The sequence below is a fragment of the Vigna unguiculata genome, chromosome 6, assembly GCF_004118075.2.
Source record: "Vigna unguiculata cultivar IT97K-499-35 chromosome 6, ASM411807v1, whole genome shotgun sequence".
Classification (NCBI taxonomy): Eukaryota; Viridiplantae; Streptophyta; class Magnoliopsida; order Fabales; family Fabaceae; genus Vigna; species Vigna unguiculata.
The window spans coordinates 2,946,976-2,972,581 of NC_040284.1; the positions used below are offsets into that span (position 1 = coordinate 2,946,976).

At 41.5% G+C, this 25,606-nt stretch overlaps 1 protein-coding gene across 2 annotated transcripts; it reads left to right on the forward strand.

Moving 5' to 3' along the window:
- The first annotated feature begins 20,203 nt into the window (after positions 1 to 20,203).
- On the forward strand, positions 20,204 to 24,885 carry LOC114188282. 2 transcript variants are annotated; one of them, XM_028076886.1, is made up of 7 exons: positions 20,204 to 20,350; positions 20,594 to 20,699; positions 20,782 to 20,856; positions 20,946 to 21,091; positions 21,170 to 23,676; positions 24,169 to 24,365; positions 24,491 to 24,885. In XM_028076886.1, the coding sequence occupies exons 4-7, from the start codon at positions 21,013 to 21,015 to the stop codon at positions 24,603 to 24,605; spliced, it is 2,898 nt and encodes a 965-aa protein (XP_027932687.1). In that variant the 5' UTR covers positions 20,204 to 20,350; positions 20,594 to 20,699; positions 20,782 to 20,856; positions 20,946 to 21,012; the 3' UTR covers positions 24,606 to 24,885. The 2 variants fall into 2 exon arrangements, with proteins under 2 accessions (XP_027932687.1, XP_027932686.1); XM_028076885.1 differs by having other exon boundaries at positions 20,946 to 23,676.
- The last annotated feature ends 721 nt before the right edge of the window (positions 24,886 to 25,606 follow it).

Consider the following 25,606-nt stretch of genomic DNA (forward strand, 5'->3'; position numbering starts at 1 on the left):
AGGGAAGAAGTGGGTAGTGTAGGGAGAATCCCAATGGAGAGGGTGGTTGGAATTAGGGAAGATCCGCCAGAGGAGCTGGTGGAGAGTAATTGGCCGGCGAAGACCGGATACGAATGGGTAGCGGCAGATGTGCGGACTCAGCGATCGTTGTTCCGATGGTCGCGTTTGTTAAAATCGTGGTTGAATTGTACACCTATTTTCGAGAAGGGGGTGCGAAGGGACATCATTGCTCCAGAGCGGGTTACTGCTATTGAATGTGTGTGCCATGGTCGAGAAGGAGCAGCCGAAGAATTCTTCTACATGTATATGTGCCACTTCTCACAGCTGCACATCTGACTACCGTTCGACAAATTCACTATGAGAGTGTTGCGATTGTTGAACGTTGCCCCTACTCAGCTTCATCCGAACAGCTGGGCATACTTGCAAGCTTTCAGATTACTGTGCATGGCGCTGTACTTGGAACCGTCTCCCCGAGCGTTCCTATACTTTTTTGTCACGAGGCCGAAGAGTCCGATAACATGGTTCTCGTTAATCAGCCGGCCTGGTCTCAACAAATTGGAGGCCTTCACTCAGTCATTCAAGCATTTCAAAGATGGGTTCTTCAAAGTTGTAGTAAAACCAGCTGGTCGGTCACATTTCTATACTGTTGATGGTAATACTAAATTCCCGTTCTTCTGGACCAGCAACCCTTGGAGATATAAGGAAATTTTGAGGGAGGATTTGTTGGTGGGTGAGAAGGATGTGGTGGATACTTTGATGCAATTTAGCGATAAGATGCCCACTAAAGGCTTAGTTAGGGTGTATAATTCAGTTCACCCCATTATAGATATTGAAGGTATTTTTTTGTAACTTTGAGCATTGTTATTTGTTGGAGTATTTTGACAATTTGTGTGTTGTGTACTTCAGGGCATATGGCGCAACTTGGCAAGAAGAACTTAACACTTTTCCAAACCCTGCGTAAGGAGAAGGCGGTGAAGGCTAAAGCTGCCGGGAACACTGTGGTCCCCAATCTGCAAGATTCGCTAGTAGACGTCCACATGCATGGAGGTACAAAAAGGAAAGCGGAGTTGCCTATTGGGCCGGGAAAGGGCAAAGACGTGAAGAAAGTGCGAGCTGCTGTGATGGGAGCAGGCTCGGCCAGCGGGGTGAAGGCGCCAAAAGTTGGGTTGATTGAGCTTCCGAAAACTACTGTTCGGAAAGACATTGAGATTAATGTGCCGGAATCGCTGATGGATTCAATTGACAATATGGAGGCAAAAGCTTTGGTGAAGGCCATGGTTGAATTTAGCAGTAAGACCTTGCTGTTTAGTCGGCGTGTGGGATCCTTATACGAACGAGAGCTGAAGGAAGGAAGCCGGACCAAGGTCGAAGAGTTGCAGGAGAAAGTTGATAAGCACGCTGAAGAGAAGGAAGCTTGGAAGAAGGAGAAAGAGGAGTGGGAAGTGGAAAGGAAGAGGCTAGCGACGTGGAGGGTACGATGCCTTGATTCTGAAGAAAAGCTGAAGGGCCGGATTGCAGATCTTAAGGCCGACTATGACGATATTAAAGAAAAACATTACGGGCTGGAGGGTGAACTAGAAGACTTAAAGAGCTGCATAATTCAAGAACATATCAATGGCTATCAGAAGGGGGTTCGTCAAGCGTCATTTTTTTATGAGAATGTTGGCGGTAATGACGCCAGGTTTGATGTCAATAAAGATGTCATTGATGGTGTGCTTATAGACGAGGCGGAATCTAGCCCAAAAGGGGATGGGGTGAAGGATGCGGTTGATGCTGATGCTGGTGGTAACGAGGTGGTGACGAAAAAGGCCGAGCAGAAAGAGGCTTAGGATTTTTAATTTGATATTTCCAATTTGGTTTAATGATTCTAAGTCTGTAATAACTCGTACATTTCTTTATTTTGATGTTTGATATGAATGCCGGTTACTCCCTGGTTAATTGCTCGTTATATTTGTGTATGTATGAGATGTTTGTTTGCGTGTACTATTGTGTGTGAAGGGTGTTCGACCCAGGCCGTTTACTTGTGGTAAGGGTGAGGAACTTAAACGATTTAACCAACGAGTTGAGGGTGTTCGACCCAGGCCGCTTACTTGTGGTAAGGGTGGGGAACTTAAAACGATTAACATCAAGTTAAGGGTGTTCGACCCAGGCCGTTTACTTGTGGTAAGGGTGGGGAACTTAAAACGATTAAAATCAAGTCAAGGGTGTTCGACCCAGGCCGCTTACTTGTGGTAAGGATGGGGAACTTAAACGATTTAACCAACGAGTTGAGGGTGTTCCAACCAGACCGCTTACTTGTGGTAAGGATGGGGAACTTAAACGATTTAACCAACAAGTTGAGGGTGTTCGACCCAAGCCGCTTACTTGTGGTAAGGGTAGGGAACTTAAAATGATTAACATCAAGTTAAGGGTGTTCGACCCAAGCTACTTACTTGTGGTAAGGGTGGGGAACTTAAAATGATTAACATCAAGTTAAGGGTATTCGACCCAGGCCGCTTACTTGTGGTAAGGGTGGGGAACATAAACGATTTAACCAATGAGTTGAGTGTGTTCGACCCAGGCCGCTTACTTATGGTAAGGGTGGGAAACTTAAAACGATTTAACCAACGAGTTGAGGGTGTTCGACCCAGGCCGCTTACTTGTGGTAAGGGTGGGGAACTTAAAACGATTTAACCAACGAGATGAGGGTGTTCGACCCAGGCCGCTTACCTCTGGTAAGGGTGGGGAACTTAAAACGATTTATACAACGAGTTGAGGGTGTTCGACCCAGGCCGCTTACTTGTGGTAAGGGTGGGAAACTTAAAACGATTTAACCAACGAGTTGAGGGTGTTCGACCCAGGCCGCTTACTTGTTGTAAGGGTGGGGAACTTAAAACGATTAACATCAAGTTAAGGGTGTTCGACCCAGGCCGTTTACTTGTGGTAAGGGTGGGGAACTTAAAACGATTAAAATCAAGTCAAGGGTGTTCGACCCAGGCCGCTTACTTGTGGTAAGGATGGGGAACTTAAACGATTTAACCAACGAGTTGAGGGTGTTCCAACCAGACCGCTTACTTGTGGTAAGGATGGGGAACTTAAACGATTTAACCAACAAGTTGAGGGTGTTCGACCCAAGCCGCTTACTTGTGGTAAGGGTAGGGAACTTAAAATGATTAACATCAAGTTAAGGGTGTTCGACCCAAGCTACTTACTTGTGGTAAGGGTGGGGAACTTAAAATGATTAACATCAAGTTAAGGGTATTCGACCCAGGCCGCTTACTTGTGGTAAGGGTGGGGAACATAAACGATTTAACCAATGAGTTGACTGTGTTCGACCCAGGCCGCTTACTTATGGTAAGGGTGGGAAACTTAAAACGATTTAACCAACGAGTTGAGGGTGTTCGACCCAGGCCGCTTACTTGTGGTAAGGGTGGGGAACTTAAAACGATTTAACCAACGAGATGAGGGTGTTCGACCCAGGCCGCTTACCTCTGGTAAGGGTGGGGAACTTAAAACGATTTATACAACGAGTTGAGGGTGTTCGACCCAGGCCGCTTACTTGTGGTAAGGGTGGGAAACTTAAAACGATTTAACCAACGAGTTGAGGGTGTTTGACCCAGGCCGCTTACTTGTTGTAAGGGTGGGGAACTTAAAACGATTAACATCAAGTTAAGGGTGTTCGACCCAGGCCGTTTACTTGTGGTAAGGGTGGGGAACTTAAAACGATTAAAATCAAGTCAAGGGTGTTCGACCCAGGCCGCTTACTTGTGGTAAGGATGGGGAACTTAAACGATTTAACCAACGAGTTGAGGGTGTTCCAACCAGACCGCTTACTTGTGGTAAGGATGGGGAACTTAAACGATTTAACCAACAAGTTGAGGGTGTTCGACCCAAGCCGCTTACTTGTGGTAAGGGTAGGGAACTTAAAATGATTAACATCAAGTTAAGGGTGTTCGACCCAAGCTACTTACTTGTGGTAAGGGTGGGGAACTTAAAATGATTAACATCAAGTTAAGGGTATTCGACCCAGGCCGCTTACTTGTGGTAAGGGTGGGGAACATAAACGATTTAACCAATGAGTTGAGTGTGTTCGACCCAGGCCGCTTACTTATGGTAAGGGTGGGAAACTTAAAACGATTTAACCAACGAGTTGAGGGTGTTCGACCCAGACCGCTTACTTGTGGTAAGGGTGGGGAACTTAAAACGATTTAACCAACGAGATGAGGGTGTTCGACCCAGGCCGCTTACCTCTGGTAAGGGTGGGGAACTTAAAACGATTTATACAACGAGTTGAGGGTGTTCGACCCAGGCCGCTTACTTGTGGTAAGGGTGGGAAACTTAAAACGATTTAACCAACGAGTTGAGGGTGTTCGACCCAGGCCGCTTACTTGTTGTAAGGGTGGGGAACTTAAAACGATTAACATCAAGTTAAGGGTGTTCGACCCAGGCCGTTTACTTGTGGTAAGGGTGGGGAACTTAAAACGATTAAAATCAAGTCAAGGGTGTTCGACCCAGGCCGCTTACTTGTGGTAAGGATGGGGAACTTAAACGATTTAACCAACGAGTTGAGGGTGTTCCAACCAGACCGCTTACTTGTGGTAAGGATGGGGAACTTAAACGATTTAACCAACAAGTTGAGGGTGTTCGACCCAAGCCGCTTACTTGTGGTAAGGGTAGGGAACTTAAAATGATTAACATCAAGTTAAGGGTGTTCGACCCAAGCTACTTACTTGTGGTAAGGGTGGGGAACTTAAAATGATTAACATCAAGTTAAGGGTATTCGACCCAGGCCGCTTACTTGTGGTAAGGGTGGGGAACATAAACGATTTAACCAATGAGTTGAGTGTGTTCGACCCAGGCCGCTTACTTATGGTAAGGGTGGGAAACTTAAAACGATTTAACCAACGAGTTGAGGGTGTTCGACCCAGGCCGCTTACTTGTGGTAAGGGTGGGGAACTTAAAACGATTTAACCAACGAGATGAGGGTGTTCGACCCAGGCCGCTTACCTCTGGTAAGGGTGGGGAACTTAAAACGATTTATACAACGAGTTGAGGGTGTTCGACCCAGGCCGCTTACTTGTGGTAAGGGTGGGAAACTTAAAACGATTTAACCAACGAGTTGAGGGTGTTCGACCCAGGCCGCTTACTTGTTGTAAGGGTGGGGAACTTAAAACGATTAACATCAAGTTAAGGGTGTTCGACCCAGGCCGTTTACTTGTGGTAAGGGTGGGGAACTTAAAACGATTAAAATCAAGTCAAGGGTGTTCGACCCAGGCCGCTTACTTGTGGTAAGGATGGGGAACTTAAACGATTTAACCAACGAGTTGAGGGTGTTCCAACCAGACCGCTTACTTGTGGTAAGGATGGGGAACTTAAACGATTTAACCAACAAGTTGAGGGTGTTCGACCCAAGCCGCTTACTTGTGGTAAGGGTAGGGAACTTAAAATGATTAACATCAAGTTAAGGGTGTTCGACCCAAGCTACTTACTTGTGGTAAGGGTGGGGAACTTAAAATGATTAACATCAAGTTAAGGGTATTCGACCCAGGCCGCTTACTTGTGGTAAGGGTGGGGAACATAAACGATTTAACCAATGAGTTGAGTGTGTTCGACCCAGGCCGCTTACTTATGGTAAGGGTGGGAAACTTAAAACGATTTAACCAACGAGTTGAGGGTGTTCGACCCAGGCCGCTTACTTGTGGTAAGGGTGGGGAACTTAAAACGATTTAACCAACGAGATGAGGGTGTTCGACCCAGGCCGCTTACCTCTGGTAAGGGTGGGGAACTTAAAACGATTTATACAACGAGTTGAGGGTGTTCGACCCAGGCCGCTTACTTGTGGTAAGGGTGTGAAACTTAAAACGATTTAACCAACGAGTTGAGGGTGTTCGACCCAGGCCGCTTACTTGTTGTAAGGGTGGGGAACTTAAAACGATTAACATCAAGTTAAGGGTGTTCGACCCAGGCCGTTTACTTGTGGTAAGGGTGGGGAACTTAAAACGATTAAAATCAAGTCAAGGGTGTTCGACCCAGGCCGCTTACTTGTGGTAAGGATGGGGAACTTAAACGATTTAACCAACGAGTTGAGGGTGTTCCAACCAGACCGCTTACTTGTGGTAAGGATGGGGAACTTAAACGATTTAACCAACAAGTTGAGGGTGTTCGACCCAAGCCGCTTACTTGTGGTAAGGGTAGGGAACTTAAAATGATTAACATCAAGTTAAGGGTGTTCGACCCAAGCTACTTACTTGTGGTAAGGGTGGGGAACTTAAAATGATTAACATCAAGTTAAGGGTATTCGACCCAGGCCGCTTACTTGTGGTAAGGGTGGGGAACATAAACGATTTAACCAATGAGTTGAGTGTGTTCGACCCAGGCCGCTTACTTATGGTAAGGGTGGGAAACTTAAAACGATTTAACCAACGAGTTGAGGGTGTTCGACCCAGGCCGCTTACTTGTGGTAAGGGTGGGGAACTTAAAACGATTTAACCAACGAGATGAGGGTGTTCGACCCAGGCCGCTTACCTCTGGTAAGGGTGGGGAACTTAAAACGATTTATACAACGAGTTGAGGGTGTTCGACCCAGGCCGCTTACTTGTGGTAAGGGTGGGAAACTTAAAACGATTTAACCAACGAGTTGAGGGTGTTCGACCCAGGCCGCTTACTTGTTGTAAGGGTGGGGAACTTAAAACGATTAACATCAAGTTAAGGGTGTTCGACCCAGGCCGCTTACTTGTGGTAAGGGTGGGGAACTTAAAACGATTAACATCAAGTTAAAGGTGTTCGACCTAGGCCGCTTACTTGTGGTAAGGGTGGGGAACTTAAACGATTTAACCAACGAGTTGAGGGTGTTCGACCCAGGCCGCTTACTTGTGGTAAGGGTGGGGAACTTAAAATGATTTAACCAACGAGTTGAGGGTGTTCGACCCAGGCCGCTTACTTGGGTAAGGGTAGGGAACTTAAAACATTTAACCAACGAGTTGAGGGTGTTCGACCCAGGCCGCTTACTTGTGGTAAGGTGGGAACTTAAAACGATTTAACCAACGAGTTGAGGGTGTTCGACCCAGGCCGCTTACTTGTGGTAAGGGTGGGAAACTTAAAACGATTTAACCAACGAGTGTAGGGTGTTCAACCCAGGCCGCTTACTTGTGGTAAGGGTGGGGAACTTAAAACGATTTAACCAACAAGTTGAGGGTGTTCGACCCAGGCCGCTTACTTGTGGTAAGGGTGGGGAACTTAAAACGATTTAACCAACGAGTTGAGGGTGTTTGACCTAGGCCGCTTACTTGTGGTATGGGTGCGGAACTTAAAACGATTTAACGAACGAGTTGAGGGTGTTCGACCCAGGCCGCTTACTTGTGGTAAGGGTGGGGAACTTAAAGCGATTTAACCAACGAGTTGAGGGGGTTCGACCCAGTCCGCTTACTTGTGGTAAGGATGGGGAACTTAAAACGATTATGAAAGTGAAACAGAGAAAAGATGTATAGTTGAGAACCCTTGATTTTATTCATTGAATCTGGGGTGCCTAGTTAAAACCTTCTTGGCCAAAACCGTCCTTAGGGAAAAAAGATCGGGTGAGGAAAAAGAGTACACCCAGGGTTACAAGTATTCGGTTTAATACAGTATGCATATAAATAAAGTAGAATTTGAGGTGGGACACATTCCAGGTACTGGGGATCTCTTCTCCATATAAGTGTTCCGAGCGATAAGCTCATCCTCCTGTGTCTTCACGTATGCGGTACGGGCCGTCCCAGTTGGCGGAGAATTTGCCATCCTTCTTTCTTGCACTGCTGGCCATTCTCCATACTAAGTCCTCGATTGTGAATGATCGTGGACATAGGTTTGCGTTATACTTTCTGGCAGCTCTTTGTTTGGCAGCTAAATTTCGTATCTGGGCTTTTTCTCTGAGTTTGGGTAAGAGGTCGAGATGAGTGGCCATGTTTTGGTGGTTGTGGGTTGGGTCGTATAGTTCTCGGCACAGGGTGGGTTCACCAATTTCAACCGGTATCATGGCGTCGGCGCCGTAAACTAGGCTAAATAGGGATTTGTTTGTTGATGATTGAGGGGTGCACCTGTAAGCCCATAGCACTTCTACTAACTCTTCGGGCCATCGGCCTTTGGCGCTATCTAATCTCTTGCGCAGTTCCACTAGGATAACCTTGTTGGCCACCTCTGCTTGTCCATTAGTTTGTGGGTGTTCTACAGAACTTGTGATGTGTTTGATGCCCAGGCCAGTGTAGAACTTGGCTAGCTCCTTATCTATAAATTGTCGGCCATTGTCTGTGATGATGGTATGTGGCACACCATATCTGCATATAATATCTTTCCAAACAAACTGCTGAACTTGCTGGGCCGTGATGGTGGTTAGTGACTTGGCTTCTATCCATTTGGTGAAGTAGTCGACAACTACAATTAGGAATTTCACTTGCCCCTTGCCAGGTGAGAAGGGGCTAAGGATGTCCATTCCCATTTAACAAAGGGCCATGGGGATAGTATGTGATGGAGTTGTTCTTGTTTCTAGTGGATGAGGTTGCCATGTTTTTGGCATGGTTTGCATTTTCTGACATAGTCCTGGCAGTCTGCTTTTATAGTCGGCCAGAAGTACCCGGCTCTAAGGACTCTGGTAGCCATGGTACGTGCGCCGGAATGGTAGCCACAAATGCCTTCGTGTAGCTCTTTAATATTATACTATGCTTGCTCTGTCGTGACACATTTGAGGAGAGGTTGGCCGTATCCGCGTTCGTAAAGGTCATCGCCTATCATGGTATACCTTGCGACCTTAGCCAGCCAAGTTTTGTCTGCATCTTGTAGGGGGTTGCTGGTTTTTAGGTATTGGATATAAGGGGTGGTCCAGTTATGGCTTTGGGAAGGGGTGGTGTTGTCAGTTGGGGCGTGGGTTAGGTTTTGACAGGTATGTGTGATGGAGGGTGTAGATAATGTTTGCTGTAATAGGGATCAGTGGCGGCTTTTTAATTTGGTGCTGGCCAATTTGGAGAGGATGTCGGCTCTGATGTTGTCGGTCCTTGGGATGTGTTCGATGCGGACTCGTTCAAAGGCAGATTGAATGACTGCACGGACCAAATGGTAATATTATAGAAGGATGGGGTCTTTAATCTGGAACTCGTCATTTAGGTGCCCTACAGTAAGCTTGGAGTCGGTTTTGCACATTAGCGTCTTAACACCTACTTCGCGGGCAAGGGAAAGGCCGGCGAGGATAGCTTCGTATTCGGCCTGGTTGTTTGATGTTTTGAAGGAAAAGTGAAGGGATTTTTCGATAAGGATGTCATTAGGCCCTTCTAACACGATGTTAGCACCGACACCTTTTGGATTTGAGGAACCATCTACATGAAGCATCCACTGGTCCTTTGTGGGTGTGTGCTGGAGGTCATTGACAAAATCTAAGAGACATTGGGCTTTAATGGGGCCATGGGGTTCGTAGCGAATGTTGAATTCCGACAACTCGACGGCCTAGGATGACATCCGTCCGGCTAGATCTGGTTTTTGCAATATTTTTTGGATGGGGTAGTCGGTTTTGACGATGATGTTGTGGTTTTGGAAGTATGGGCGTAGGCGGCGAGCTGCATGGACTAAGGATAGGGCCAACTTCTCTACCATTTGATATCTGGTTTCAGGATCTTGCAGCGTTCTGCTAACGAAGTAGACAGGATGCTGCGTGCCTTTTATCTCTTGAACGAGCGTGGCGCTGACGGTGTGGTCGGTGGCTGTGATGTATACGAGGAGGGGTTGGCGGGTGTCCGGCTTGTGGAGGATAGGTGGTGAGGTTAGGGTAGTTTTTAGTTTTTGAAAGATTTGTTCACAATCGTCAGTCCACGTGACCCGGGTGGATTTCTTTAGGAGTTGGACTATGGGTTGGGTTTGTTCAGCCAGTTTGGGTAGAAAGCGGGAAATGGTTGTGAGGCGGCCTATGAGGCATTGGACCTTTTTGATGGTAGTGGGATTGGACATCTCGATAATTGCCTTGCATTTTTCGGGATTGGCCTCTATGCCGCGTTGGGTCAACATAAAACCAAGAAATTTACCACGGTCAACGTCGAATACACACTTGTCGGGGTTGAGCCGAAGGTTGTATTGGCGTAGCACGGAGAAGACCGCTGAGAAGTCCTCGGCATGTTGGTGGTGGCTTGGAGACTTGACAACCATGTCGTCAACATATCCTTCGACACATTGTCCCATTAGATGACTGAAAACCTTGTAAATTAACCGTTGGTAGGTTGCTCCAACGTTCTTAAGACTAAAAGGCATAACTCTATAGAAGTAGTTGGCATCATCCGTGATGAAGGCGGTCTTGTTCATGTTAGATGCGGCCATGGGGATTTGGTTGTACCCAGAATATGCATCCAAAAGGCTAAGCACTTTATTCCCTGTCGCGCTTGTCAACAAGTCGGTCGATATTGGGTAAGGGGTAGGCATCGCGAGGGCAGGCCTTGTTCAGATCCGTGTAGTCTACACACATCCGCCATTTGGCATTGGCTTTCTTCACCAAGACTACGTTAGAAAGCCAAGTGGTGTACTGAGCTTCTTCTATGAATCCTGCGTTTAGTAACTTTTCGGCTTCAACCTTAGCTGCTAGTCGACGTTCTTCGTCAAGTTTGCGCTTCTTCCGGGAGAAGTAGCGGGCTTCTTTGTAGATGGATAGCTTGTGGGATGCTACTAGAGGGTCCACCCCAGGTAGGTCAGCGGCTGACCAGGCGAAAAGGTCGGTGTTGTTGATGAGGATGGGTGTGATGATGGCACGCTCGTCAAAGTTCAAACCGGTGCCGAGGTTGATGGAGTAGCCGTTGGGAAGATCTAGAGGGGATGTCTCCTCAACTGGTTCGAGACGAATGTCTCGGCCTACTCTAGGGTCGAGATCTTCGCCTGATAGGGCGATGCCGGAGCCAGGTGGTCACTCAATGTGGTTGGTTTGTTGAATTGGGAGTTGTGGGCGCAGACTGGTCATGTAGCATTTGCCTGCCAAGCGTTGGTCGCAGTGGACGGTGAGGATGTCACCGGAAGGATAAGGGAACTTCATGGCCAAGTGGGGGGTGGAGACAACAACGCCAAGGGTGTTGAGGGAAGGACGGCCCAGGAGGGCATTGTAGGATGTTGGCGCGTCGACAATCAGGAAGCGGATTGGAATGGTTTTGGTTTGGGTTCCTTCGCGAAACACGGTGTGAAGGTCGATGTAGCCGCGGGTGGATACTTGTTCGCCAGAAAAGCCATAGATGGGTTCGTCATACGGGATCATAAGGGTGTTCGGGAGTTGGAGTTTTTGGTAGGTGGCCCAGTAGAGAATATCAACGGAGCTGCCTTGGTCGACAAGGACTTTCTTAACGGCGTAGTTCTTGATTTCAACAGTGATGACCATGGGGTCATCTTGGTGATGGTCGAGGCCATGAAAGTCGTCATCTGTGAAGATGATGGGAGGCATACAACGTTTGTGGTAGGAATGGGTGATATGATTGATGGATTGAATATGGTGGAGGTGTTTCTTTCTGGCATAAGAAGTGGATCCTCCACTAGCGAAGCCACTAGAGATAGTGTTGACAGTGCCACGTAGTGGAGGATTTGTAGGGGTGATGTCGGTACGGGCCGGTTGGGGTTCCTGGTTAGCGGTTTGAGCTGGGCGTTTGTCGTGACGGGAGTCGTGTGGAGGGCGTCTGTGGTCGGATCGAGGGGGGTGGCGGGATCGAGAGGAATGATCGTCTCGTCGGATGAAGTGGCGAAAATGACCAGCACAGACTAGTTCTTCTATCTTATCCTGAAGTGTTTTGCAGTCTTCTGTAGTGTGGCCATGGTTGCGGTGGTAGCGGCAATACTTGGTCATATCAGCCCAAACTTATTAATTTAGGTTGATTTAAATAAAAGTATTAATTAATTTATATTACTATATATTATTATAAGAATATAAAATTTTCAAAAAATTGTCTATAAAAATTATTTGCAAATTTTATTATAGAATATGTTTCATAAAATGCAATGAAAATTTTTAGAATTATTTTGCAAAAAGTATTTACAAATATATTTTTTTAAGTCTTTATAAATTATGATTTGAAATAAAATAATTATTAATTAATTTATACCAGGTCCACTTACAGCCCAAACTGAGGCTCAAACCAGGGCTCGACCCATGCCATTACCAGACATAATTAATACTCTATAAATACACGTGGACCCCATTAATTAAAGGTACGCATTCATTACTCCATTAATCACTGATTTGACCTTCTGAGAGCTTTGACTTACTTGAGCTTCGGAGTCCCTTCTGCAGGTAACCCCTCCTGGGTCCAAGCCGACATGTACCAACCGGGAATAGGCCAATTGAGGAGATAGCGGACTACATGGGTAAGATGACGCTTGTGCCTAACTTATCTTGTTTGTTCTCTACAAGAACACACACACACACACACACACACATATATATATATATATATATATATATATATATATATATATATATATATATATATGTGTGTGTGTGTGTGTGTGTGTGTGTGGCGATGATCAGATAACTTATTATCTAGGAGCAGATGATTTGACAGGTGAGCCAGGAGATGCTTGAGTTCTGAGAGCGGGATTACATGTTGACTTTTGAAGACTTTAAATATTTTGATAGTTTCCATGTATTTGAAATAGATTACCATTTCAGTTATTTTATGGTTGTAACAAACTTTAAATTGTGAATAATTATAATGTGTGCAATTATATGGTTTTTGTTTTTTGCGTTTTTGGGAAAGTACTGTTATAAATGAGGTTTGAAAAATTATAAATATGTTTTCTTTTCTTTCTTTCGCATTCTATTCTTTTATTTAAAGTAACATTCCTTGGAGATGTTACAAAAAGAATAATCATAATAATCATTGTAGTGATGGGATCACAAAAAGAACTCAATACAACGGAAATTACAACCACACACATACTTTCTTTAAAACCACATACAACAAACATCAAGAGGTTAAATGATAAAAGAATTTGGTGAGAAGTCCAAGTCCTGCAGTTGCATATAATCTCATTAAAACAGGAAATGACAACTCCCCTAACCTAGATCCCTTGCTCACGTTGAAATTCCAAGTCCTGCGTCCTACCTCTTTGGCTCCACTATTTCTCACTCCAAATGGCCTCCCAATTCACTATCAACTCAGTTTTCCCGTGCATGTTGTTGGTATATCCCAAAAGGACTTTACCTCTCCCTAATTCCATTCTTATACTCACTTTCCAACCCCAATTTCAATTGCCTTAATGCATAAAACGAAATTACATTAAAATGAGATTAATGGTCATTCAATTGGTATTCCATGATGGTTTCCCAGCCCCTCTATCTTCTCCTCAAGGCGGCTAGGGTTTCTGACCCTTCTCATTCATGACCAAAAAGGAATTGGAAAAAATGAAACTATTTTACATAAGTAAAGGTTTGAACACATAACCACACAATTGCAAAGCTAATGCACAACCAATCAACTAATTCATGTTTCGTGATAATTCTTATGCATCTAGGATTATATTATTACGCCCCATGATCCAGCATATTAATAAAATAATAAAATAATTAAATTAACACCCTAATTTCCTACACAGGACTTGAACATTAATCCTTTCATAATAATCAAGTACTCTCAATCACTTGAGCTAGTACTATTCCTTGTCTTCTCTCTCCACATTAATTAACTTAGCGATTATCGACCTCGCATTTTTTAAATAAATGTTTATTTATTTATTTAATTTTTCCAAGTCTTACATGAATTGTGATTGGTTGATTTGATTGTAACATGGATTTGTAGAGAACAAATGAATTATAACAAGTATGTGATTAATGGAATTGGTATTAATTTAAATAGAGGAATTGGTGAATTGTTGTGGATCGTTGGGCTGAATGGAACATCAATTAAGGTTTAAATTGATAAATTATGTTATATTGGGTGAATGGTTATGGAATGGAGTTGGATTGAGTGTGTTCAATTTTTAATTGGATTACAAGTGTAATATTTTTCTTTCTGTTTTCTTTTAGAATTTGTAAAGGTTGAGTAAGTTTGTGGATGAGAGAATTGTTATAAGAATTTTTGGAAGTGTAAATGGTTTTGGAAGTTAAGTAAAATAATACTGGAATGTTTGGTAGCTTTGGTGAAACTTTCGAATGCTAGGACGTATTGAAATAGGTCTCTAGTACAGAAAATGTTGATTTTCGTATTTTTTTTTGTATCTGATTCTCGCTGGGAGAGTTCCTTGGTTGTTGGGCGACTAAGTTTTTTTCAGATTTGCGCTGTTTTAGTAAAATTGACTTTTTTGACTCATTTACCGTTGGACTGAGCTCAAATTTGGACAGTTGGTCTGTAACTTGCTATTTTGTGGTTTGATCGGTTGGATCGTCGTTTAGAGGTCTGTAGTTTGATAAATGTGTCACACATTAATGTTGTGATTTTGGTATTGTGTTGATAAATTTTCTTAGGAATTTTGGTGTAAGAATTATGGTTGTGTTGTGCTTGATTGTATGGCATTGCAGGTACTTAAGTGTTAGCACTCACTCATTTGGGATGAATACTGTTTTGATATGCATGTATGTTATGGTATGATGAATGCTTGTACAATTATGTGATTATGTGAACTATATGTACATATGTATGGGATGGTATGATGTGATGAGGTGTGGCATGAATGTGTGTGCATATGTATTGAGACAGTTTGAACTCTCTGATACCTGTAAAGCCGTGATGATTTCTTTAACTAGAGGATTTTGTCGAGTCAGGGTAAAGGGGTTTCATTCCTTTGTAAGTCTTTAGCATGAGCTTAGCAATAGTGCTCTACCTAAGGCTTTGTCGAGCGGGTGGAGTTGTTGCTAGTAGGTCTATGGAAAGCAGGGGAAGGGACTTTTCCAAGAGGCATTGGTGCGCAGGAAAGGTATATTGGTTAGCTATGAGAGAATGTCATATCGTTAATATTACTTGGTGGTAATATTTTGATGAGTTCAAGTGGTGATGTTGAGAACATGTGTTGGTGGATTTTTTTTTTTTTTATGAATGAGTTATGTTATGTTATTTTATGCTACATGAGTTACATGTTAATGTGCTTGTTATGTGATGTGATACATGGTTAGCTTACCCTTGCATGTTTGTGAATGTGGTTTCCACCTGCGATGATCGTATGACTTACGTTATATGGGAGTAGATGTTGATGCAGATATTGCTGGAGAAGCTTAGTTGTATGGAGTTCGTGGGGAAGCTTTGGGAAATTTTATTTTGACCTTTGAAAAGGTTCTTTTGAAATAAAATGTAATAGTGTAGTGGTTTCAAGTTTGACTTGAAGGATTTTAATATTAACCTCAACGAACGATTTAAGTTAATTGATTATATGAATGATATTTTCATCTTGATGAATAAAGAAGTTTGGATGAATCTTTTATCCGGTGTTATTTGAGATAAAAACAATTGTGAAAAATTCCTATCTTAAAGGATGGTATCAAAGGTTGTGCTTCACATTAAAAAGAAAATCATACATGTGACATCTCAAAAGAGGTGTTACACTAAGCACACACAAAGCTTGTAAGACCCGGGAAAATTAATTAATTAAATAATTAATTAATTAATGCGGGTAGAACGCGTCTTTATGACATTAATTGTTGTTTAATGTGATGTGGAAAAGTACTAGCTCAAGTGGTGGAGAGTACTTTGGTTGTGTGAAAGGACTTGGGTTCAAGTCCTATGTATGCCAATTATGTGTTGTTGTTTTATGATTTAGTTTTAATAATATGTAAGAGTGTGGAATTTGAAATGTAAAATTATGTTGATTGTGTATATCACAAAATGTGAATTGGCATAGTGGTTGTGGTCCCAATTTTCATGCATATGACTCATCAAGGACTATGGGGTCATGGTCGGGTGAAAGGTGGGTCAGCAGATACTTAGACTCGGAGCCCTTTTTGTATATGGATATAGATGTTTACATTTTTAGTTTTGAGAGAATTATGTAATCTCTTTTGGGAGTCTTTGACTTTTATTTCGGTTTTACGAATTATGGACTCCTAGTGTTATGATTATATTTATTAAAGTTTTAAATTTCCCGTGTTTGGAAAATAGTTTATATTCAATGCGGCATTTATTGTACTTTCGAATTTTATTTATTTAATATCAGTAATATTCCTTAGCGATGTTACAAAGCTATTCAAACCGATCGGTCAGGCTTGGGGTCTCTACGGGACCCATCAGATCGAAAAGCCTATTTGATTAAAGGGTGAGCTTCATTGAAAGCCCCTATCGAAAAGCACTGACCCAAGTGGTCAAAATGTGCGTCCCCACGGGACTTATCTTAACTTATAGACCCAAGCGGCTGAACGCATGTTCTATCGGAGTTTATACACTTAAAATCCAAAATGCCTAAGAGCACACACAATTTTATACGAACTTAAGTCAATTAAAATATTAAGGTCTCGAGCAGCCTGCAGAACTTAGTACCCCTATACAATGCAATGACTTAAGTATCCTAATCGAATTAAATACCCATTTTCAAATACGATCAAGCAAAGTTATCTAAACGATTCGACTGAACGAAATGAATTCTTACGTTAGGGCAAACAATCGGCCTTGTCAGTATGCGCAAATAAACGTGAAATTAGAACGAAAAGAAATTATATTAAAATAGATGTCTGAAAGTTGATCGAGTGCGATCCATCGAATGGCTGATCAGACCCGATCGGTTGTAGCAAAATATTACATCAAAACAAAAAACCTAACAAGAAAGAAACTAAAATGTTACAACTCAAGGGTCTACATTTCTTAGAACAGAATAAGGAGAGGCAAGGACGTTCGACTCAGTAGGCTCGGGGTTAGGGGCATCATAAACATTCAGTAATTTCCCGTCGACCACATCAAACTTGAAATCGAAGGTGCCAGGTTGGTCGATCAGATTCCTTTAGAAATGGGCCGCCTGATTAAGAGCCTTCTAGAACCCAAGTTTATGTTGCGCGAAAACTTGATCGTCAACGATCAACAACTCGAATTCCAACTCTTGGCATTTCTTCTCCCAAGTCTCAATCGATTGCTTCATTGAGAGATACTCGAGAGAGAGGTCATCGAAACATTGTTGCAGCTTACGAATATCGTCAACAGCATTCCTCCCCCGATCTTGCTCCTCTTTTAGTTGATTGGTTACCTCTTTTAGTTGATTGGTTGCCTCCTTTAGTCGATCAGTTCCCTCCTTCAGCTTCGTGGCACACTTAGCATGCTCTGATTTGATTAAGTTCAACTGGTTGAACCACTTCGACAAGTCGACAACAGAGACCTTAATCTCCTTCACCTCCTCACGAGCGATAGCCAGATCCTTTTTGCCTGAAGCTCATTCAGCAGTAGGAACCATCATAAAGGGAGGAATGTTGAGAACTTGGGGTCTAAGGGGTGCCTACATGGGAGGCACCAGTCAGAGCATCTGGCTCTAAAATTGGCTCGTTGATTAGAGGAGGTGGTCGGATCGGCGGACGTGGAGGCATACTTGAAGACCTAACGAACTTCCAATGCGCCTTCACCCTTTCCATTGTTTTAGCATTAAGCGGAGCTAGATGAAACATCGTATCTGAAAGAAAACAAAAAAATTAGATAAGTTCATATTATTCAAAGATAACCGTTCGGCTCAGAACCACCAACCATAAACTGCTTTGGATAAATCCTTCGAGAGTAGATGTCAAATCAAAGACCTGGTCGAGAGCTTGTCAGGAAGCTACTTAAGGACAACAAGGTCAGCCCGCTCGGCAGGAGTCATTAGCTTCTCAAAATACGGATCAATGGTAGGAGGCACTTGTGTCCAATAAAGAGGAAACTTGGGACGATCGACTTCATCAAAAAACCATTTCCTACCACGTCGGGTAATAGAGACCTTAAAAAAGTCGGTCTTGAAACCCTTGTACAAGGTGAGGAACAGGTCGACTAGACTCTTGAGGGCTCCAATAAAGGAAATCCACCCCTTAGTCAAAGTGGGAGGACACTTGTAAAAGTAGAGAAATATAGGCATGGTAGGGGTCAACCCTATCACTCGGCATAAAACATTGAACGCCTGCATGGAAGCCCAGGCGTTCGGGTGGATTTGGGTGAGAGCGCAATTGATTTCCCTTAGGACAACCATCTGCCAGTCGTTGAAAGGCACTGTCAAAAGGAGGTCCTGGAAGAAGCAAGCATAAACGTAGAAAAAAATCTAACTTGGTTCCCTCTCGACCATGACAAACCCTTTCGTTGCTAGCGCAAAACTTCAAACATAGACAACCATTTTCAACACCGTCCTTAAAAAAGTCGGTTTTACCGACTAAGTCGACCAAATCGTTTCCTCATCGAAACCTCGTCTTGTAATTTCTGGGTTCATGGGGTGCCCATTCGTAAGCAGGGATAAGAGGAAGGTCCAACCGATTGCCTTCATTAGCAAAATCAATTTTAACGTGACCTTTATCCTTACTCTCGGGGTCAGAGCTAACCTCCTCAACCATCGCTTCAGCTCCCCCAACATCTCATGTTGACGACACCTCAACCTCAACTTCCTTATCAATATTTACATTAGTGGGCTGTTACCTGATGACACCTCTCTACCGAGCGATTCCTCAGTCGTGGATAGTGTTAATGAGAAAGACAAAGACCCGTCGTCCTTAAGACCCCTACCATCTCGACCAAGAGACTCGTCTGAGCTTGACAAATTCACGATTGTCATTATTACCTGAAATATACAAACCGATCGGTGCAAGAGGAAGAGAGAAGAAGAAAAGTGCGAAAATAACTTGGATCAAATGTTGCTATTTATAGAAAATTTTGGGGACACGTGGCACCACCACATTCACACGATCACGAGACAATCGATAGTTCAGGAGATGTGACGCTTCATCTCCCACCTGACAGGTATGAAGCGTCGTAACCTTGTCAGACATCACATTCTTACGACTCTCTTGAGCGTCACCGTTTAAACCCTTTTCGTTATGCTTCCATCAACGCTTAAGGCTTGGGGGGCTTGTGTACCATAGGGCTACCTAATATCCCTAACCGGATGACCTAAGGATAAGCGGCTCAAGGCCGCCTGCTATAGGCAGACAGTCTAAGTCGTGACTCGTTGATGTAGCAATTTCTCCAGAGTGATTTTAGGAGCCCTACAACCGAACAACCCTAATGATAAGCGGCTGAAGGCCTCCTGCAATGGCCGGACGACTCGGACAATAAGTAATTGAAAATCACATTAAGAAGGATCTTAATGTGAACGTCAACGACACCGGCCATGACTTGTCATTCTCATCCAACTATTGGGCACAAGGACACAACCGGTCAGAGCACGTACGCTCGGCGACATCAGTCCGGCGAATCCAGAAAGATAAGATCTATAGTTAAAGTAAAACAGGTCAGTAATCAAGTTTAAAAAGCAATTGGGCCTCAATTAAGAAAACCTTAATCACGAGCCCATATAAAAAAACTATAAATAGGAGCCCAAGGTAAATTGGTAAAGGACTTATACTACGCATTTATTACAACATTAATTGCTTACCTCAAATGGACTTGAACTGACTTAAGCATCAGAGCCTAATTGACAAGTATCTCGATTAGATCGTCTAGACAATCAACGAGAGAAAGAGAAGGAACGCCGAACAAGAGGAAAAAAGAGCAAACAGTAATAACATATGAGAAGGAGGTTAAGTTAGTGTTTTAAATAATGTTCGATCCCTATATCTGAAACATAATTAATTATAATAAGGAAAATAAAATAGATAATCTTGGTGGTCGAACGAAATTTTAGTAGTAAGATTTACATTCAAGTTACTATATTTATAGTTTTGTAATTTGTAATAATTTTACTTTATGTTTATTCTTCGTACGCAACATTTTATAATTAATTAAATTTGTCTAATATTAGAAAGTGAGAAAAATATTATAATATACCTTACAATAAATTTTATAATTAATTATAATAAGAAAAATAAAAAAATATTATTATTTAGGTTAAAATTAGTTTAGACATAAATTAATTTATACATTTTATTAAATTTTCCAAAATTTGATTTTTATCTTACTACAAAGTTAATCTTAACAGATAAAGTAATTAAATTTTTTATTTTCTAATCTGAAAAATGTTCACGAGTTTATATAAACATTAAGTAAATAAAAATAAAGTTTGTGAAAATATTAAATTCATGTTAGCGCTTCTATATTATTGTTAAAATATAATCATAATATTCGAGAAGCTATTAAAAAGGAATTACGAGTGTGATTCCCAAAAAGTACAATAAAATATTTCTTATGAGTAGATGGAGGGAAACGATGACGCTTGGTTGCTCTATAGAATATGAGTAGTTGCAGAATGGAGAAACACACAGCCTTGAAGAGCTCCCTTTTACTCCAACAACGCCACAAACCCTTTTCCAAAGGTTACTTCCTTTTCCTTTTTGAAAACTAAATTTTTGGTTCTGGGTATTCTACATCACTTTATTTCTATCTGATATATTGATCGAAATGCGTGCTTTTGGGTTCTGGGTATTCAATATTACATGATTTTGGCTTATTGTAATCCCTTATCTGTTAGCTCTGCAGCGTGTTTGGTTTTGTTTGGAGAATGCCAACTTAGATATATACTTTTAAATAACAACTACTCTGTCGTGCCTGACTTGCAGAAACCTCCCATTTTGGGCTTTCTCTCCAATCCTACCTCACAGTCTGAAGAGGCTTAACACTGGAGTGAAGTAAAGAAACTTATGATCACATCTTTCCCTGGACCTAGTTAAGCATTCTTTGATGCATATTGCGCTTACACTTACATTTTTGGAATAATATTAATTTGTTTGCTTGTTTCCCATAAAAGGGTCGTGCAACTTTTTTTAGCGGGAGTCCATTTGATCATTTTGAATAGAACGGCAAAGCTTATGCTTCTTACCAGGTTTTAAAATCTTCTTCAGATTCATTATTTCTCTCTTTTCATTTGTTAACAGTGTAACATCATATCAGATTCTTTTCTTGTTAACACAGGCCAGCAATGCTTGCATTTTCCCAGACTTTGTTTTGACTTTAGTAATCTCAGGAGAATTTTAGGACAATGAACTGCGTTTTAGCGCTGCCTGCCCAGAAAGAACGAAATGTGATCGAATCGGAAAGGAAGAGAGGGTCCAAGAAACGTAAGCCTCATCAAGGTGACATCGAGGAGAAGGTTGGTTCTGATTTGTATTCTTATGGATGTGACATTGGATTTGTAGGAGATAAGTTGCTGTCAGATGGAAAGATTCAATCCAAGCAAAAGATGAAGAAAACAGTTGAAGATGAGCAGCAGGAAAATGCAAATGACACTGAAGCCAGTAAATTCATACTCAAGAGGAGTGAGCCTCACATTTACAGCAGGGAGAAGATTGATCAAGAATTGTGCAGTTATGGCTGTGGTATTGGATTTGTTGAAGATAAGCTGCTAGTAGAGGGAAACATTAAATCCAAGGACAAGAAGAAGAAAAAGAAGAAAGTGGTTGACCATAAGCTGCAGGAGGATGACTTTGCCCTTGGTTGTATTGATGATAAACTCTTGGTGGATGGAATGATTAAATCCAAGGAAAAGAGGAAGAAGAAATTTGCTGATAATAAGCTGCAGAAGAATGGTGGTGATACCAAAACCAGTAACTTCATACTCAAGAAGCGTGAGCCTCAAGGTGACAACAGAGAGATGATTGATCCAGATTCACGTTTTTATGGCTCTGAACTTGGATTTGTTAAAGATATTTTGCTGGTTGATGAAAAGATTAAATCCAAGGAAAAGAATAAGAGGAAAAAAACTGTCAAGGATGATGATGCTGAAACCAGTAAATTCATACTCAAGATGTGTGGGCCTCAAGGTGTCAATAGGGAGAAGGTTGATGTTGAATTGTGCTGTTATGGTAGTGAAGGGAATGTAGGTGAAATTGCTACTGAAAAGATGGAATCAGAAAGGAAGAGAAGGTCCAGGAAGCGTAAGCCTCGTCAAGTTGACATTGAGGAGAATAGTGGTCCTGATCTATGTTCTTCTGGATCTGAAATTGTATTTGTTGGAGATAAGCTGCTGTCAGATGGAAAGGTTAAATCCAAGCAAAAGAAGAAAAAAACAGTTGAAGATGAGCAGCGGGAGAATGGTGATGAGACTAAAACCAGTAAACTCATACTAAAGAGGCGTGATCCTCAGATCGACAGCAGGGAGAAGATTGACCCGGAATTGTGCAGTTATGGCTGTGGTATTGGATTTGTTGAAGATAAGCTGCTAGAAGACGGAAACATTAAATCCAAGAAGAAGAAGAAGAAGAAGAAGAAGAAGAAAGTGGTTGACCATAAGCTCCAGGAGGATGAATTTGCCCATGGCTTTGTTGATGATAAACTCTTGGTGGATGGAATGATTAAATCCAAGGAAAAGAGGAAGAAGAAATTTGTTGATAATAAGCTGCAGAAGAAGGGTGATGATAGCGAAACCAGTAACTTCATACTCAAGAAGCGTGAGCCTCAAGGTGACAACAGAGAGATGATTGATCCGGATTCACGTTTTTATGGCTCTGAAATTGGATTTGTTGAAGATAATTTGGTGTTAGATGGAAAAATTAAATTAAAGGAAAAGAATAAGAGGAAAAAAACTGTCAAGGATGATGATGCTGAAACCAGTAAATTCGTACTCAAGATGTGTGAACCTCAAGGTGACAATGGGGAGAAGATTGATGTTGAATTGTGCTGTTATGGTGGTGCAGGGAATGTTGGTGAACTTGATACTGAAAAGATGGAATCGGAACAGAAGAAAAGGTTGAAGAAGCGTAAGCCTCATCAAGGTGACATTGAGGAAAATAGTGGTCCTGATTTGTGTTCTTCTGCATGTGAAATCGTATTTGTTGGAGATAAGCTGCTGTCCGATGGAAAGATTAAATCCAAGCAAAAGAAGAAAAAAACAGTTGAAGAAGAGCTTGATGATGAGACTGAAACCCGTAAGTTCATACTCAAGAGGCGTGAGAAGATTGGTCCGGAATTGTGCAGTTATGGCGGTGGCATTGAATTTGTTGAAGATAAGCTGCTAGTAGAGGGAAACATTAAATCTAAGGACAAGAAGAAGAAGAAGAAAGTGGTTGACCATAAGCTGCAGCAGGATGACTTAGCCCTTTGTTTTGTTGATGATAAGCTCTTGGTGGATGGAATGATTAAATCCAAGGAAAAGAGGAAGAAGAAATATGCTGATAATAAGCGGCAAAAGAATGGTGATCATACCGAAACCCATAACTTCATACTCAAGAAGCGTGAGCCTCAAGGTGACAACAGAGGGATTATTGATCCTGATTCAGGATTTTATGGCTCTGAATTTGGATTTGTTGAGGATGATTTGCTTGTAGATGGAAAGATTAAATCCAAGGAAAAGAATAAGAGGAAAAAAACAGTCAAGGATAAGCTGAGTGAGAATTGTGATGATGCTGAAACCAGTAAATTCATACTCAAGAAGCGCGAGCCTCAGAGTGACTACAGGGAAAATATTGATCTAGAAAATAATCTGCAAATGAATGGAAATGACACAAATGCTTATGTTAATCCCAAGAAATTAAAAAAAAATCTTTCTGCTTCTGAGAAGTGGGATGAGGCTTACAAAAGAAAAACTCCTGATAATACATGGAAGCCTCCACGGTCTGAGACTGTTCTCATTCAAGAGGATCATGCTCATGACCCTTGGAGGGTGTTGGTCATTTGTATGCTTCTCAACCGGACTTCTGGGAGACAGGTATGAATTATTTGCGTAATATTTCACAGCATCTGTAATCTTAGACTTTTTGCATAGTTTATTTTTCATTTTAGCCCTTTGTTTTACTCTTGGCCTGAGACAGGTACAATATACCATGCTTTTATATCTATCTATTTGGTGGAACATTAGTGAAAGTATAAGAGAGTCAAAGTACACATTGTTTTTTTAATCTCATTTGTCTAAGTATGGTGCATGACGTCAATTAGGTAGGTGCACTGTTTGAGAATGTGTTAAATTTAGGAATCGTAAAGCCTAGGCGATCCCTCTTGACGAAACCATTCCATAGTTGTCATTCTACCATGAAAATTGTGTCAATAGAACCAGTGGTTATTGGCAGAGTTGAACTGCTGCTTTGTTGTAAACAACCTCATGCATTTGAGGTTTCCATTCAATTAAGAAGGACCATTAGGCGTAGCGTAAATGTTGAAATTATATCCATATTTACTGATGGATTATTTCTGCAAAATGTAGACAAAAGAGATTGTGTTAGACTTCTTCAAGTTATGTCCGGATGCAAAGTCTTGCACAGAAGTTGCAACCGATGAAATAGAAGAGACAATAAGGACGCTAGGTTTGCAACACAAAAGAGCAAAAATGTTACAACGTCTATCTGAGGAATACTTGGACGAAAGCTGGACTCACGTAACTCAATTGCATGGGGTTGGGAAGTAAGTCATTTTTGTGTGCACTCTTTTGGTCATTATTTATATGCAGTAATTACATATTACCTTGATTGTGTGTGTGTTTTTGATTGCTTCTGTTGTTGATGATACTGTGGTTCTTTCTTAATCAGGTATGCAGCAGATGCATATGCTATATTTGTTAATGGGAAGTGGGATAGAGTGACACCTACAGATCACATGTTGAACTATTATTGGGAATTCCTCCGTAGAATCTATCAAGCATGAATTGGAATGAAATTTCTAATTTTGCTGTTTTTTCTGTCTTTTCTTTTCGTATCAGTTAGAAGAGGGTTTTCCCTCTCTTTATGGAACTACAAGTCTAAGTTTCCAAATTGTAATGTTTTGAGGAACAATGTTCTAAATATGACCTACAACATTTTGCATAGGACTTTTTATTTTACAGATAACTATGTATGCACATCACTGGTGCTAAATTGACGAAATTTAGTTTCCTTTTGGATCATGTTATTTTTCATTTTAAAATGTACAAAATTATGCTTCTTAATCGTACTAAATCTTTATCTATAATAATAGTACACTTTTATCTAATTACTACTAACTGCTTGTACTGATTTTTAAGATATTTATTGCGAATGTCAATAAAATTCATATATATATATATATATATATATATCATTTCTTGAATTTTTAAATTGGTGGCATTTTTTTTTATTCAAAAGTTCATATTAGACATCTTAGTTAAATTGACATCTTAAAACACTTTGATTGTTTGTTATCTACGATAAATATTGTTAAAAAAATAAAAAAGTAAACAGAAAATGATGAGGGGACCAAAGAAAAATCATGATAAAAAAAAAGTTTAATTATGCCTTTGGTCCCCATTTTAAAGTCAAAATCTCAAAATGGTACCCAAATTTTTAAAAGTCTCAAAATACTACCCTTTTTTGTTGAAACGTCTCACGTTTGCCCCTTTCCGTTAAGTTAAGGTTGACGCCGTTAGAGGGAGTGTCACGTTCCTCGATTTTTTGAATTTTTTTTTTGAATCTTTTTTATTATTTTTTTTGAATTTTTTTAAAAAAATCAAAAAATTGCCACGTGTCAAGATGTCATTGTGCCATGTGGCAGTGACAAGTGCAGTGACAAGTGGCAGTGATAGTGACACGTGTCAGTATTATGCCAGGTGTCAGTATTATGCCAGGTGTCATTTTCTTAGTCTCAATTTGGTCCCTTTATTTTAATTTGTCTCAATTTAGTCCCAATTTTTG

Bases quoted from the DNA above. Each gene is read 5' to 3' on its own strand.
- LOC114188282 (XM_028076885.1), top strand. From the start codon at position 21,013: ATGAACTGCGTTTTAGCGCTGCCTGCCCAGAAAGAACGAAATGTGATC. The intron at 23,677-24,168 runs GTATGAATTATT...TGCAAAATGTAG, and splicing joins ACCGGACTTCTGGGAGACAG to ACAAAAGAGATTGTGTTAGA. The intron at 24,366-24,490 runs GTAAGTCATTTT...TTTCTTAATCAG, and splicing joins CAATTGCATGGGGTTGGGAA to GTATGCAGCAGATGCATATG.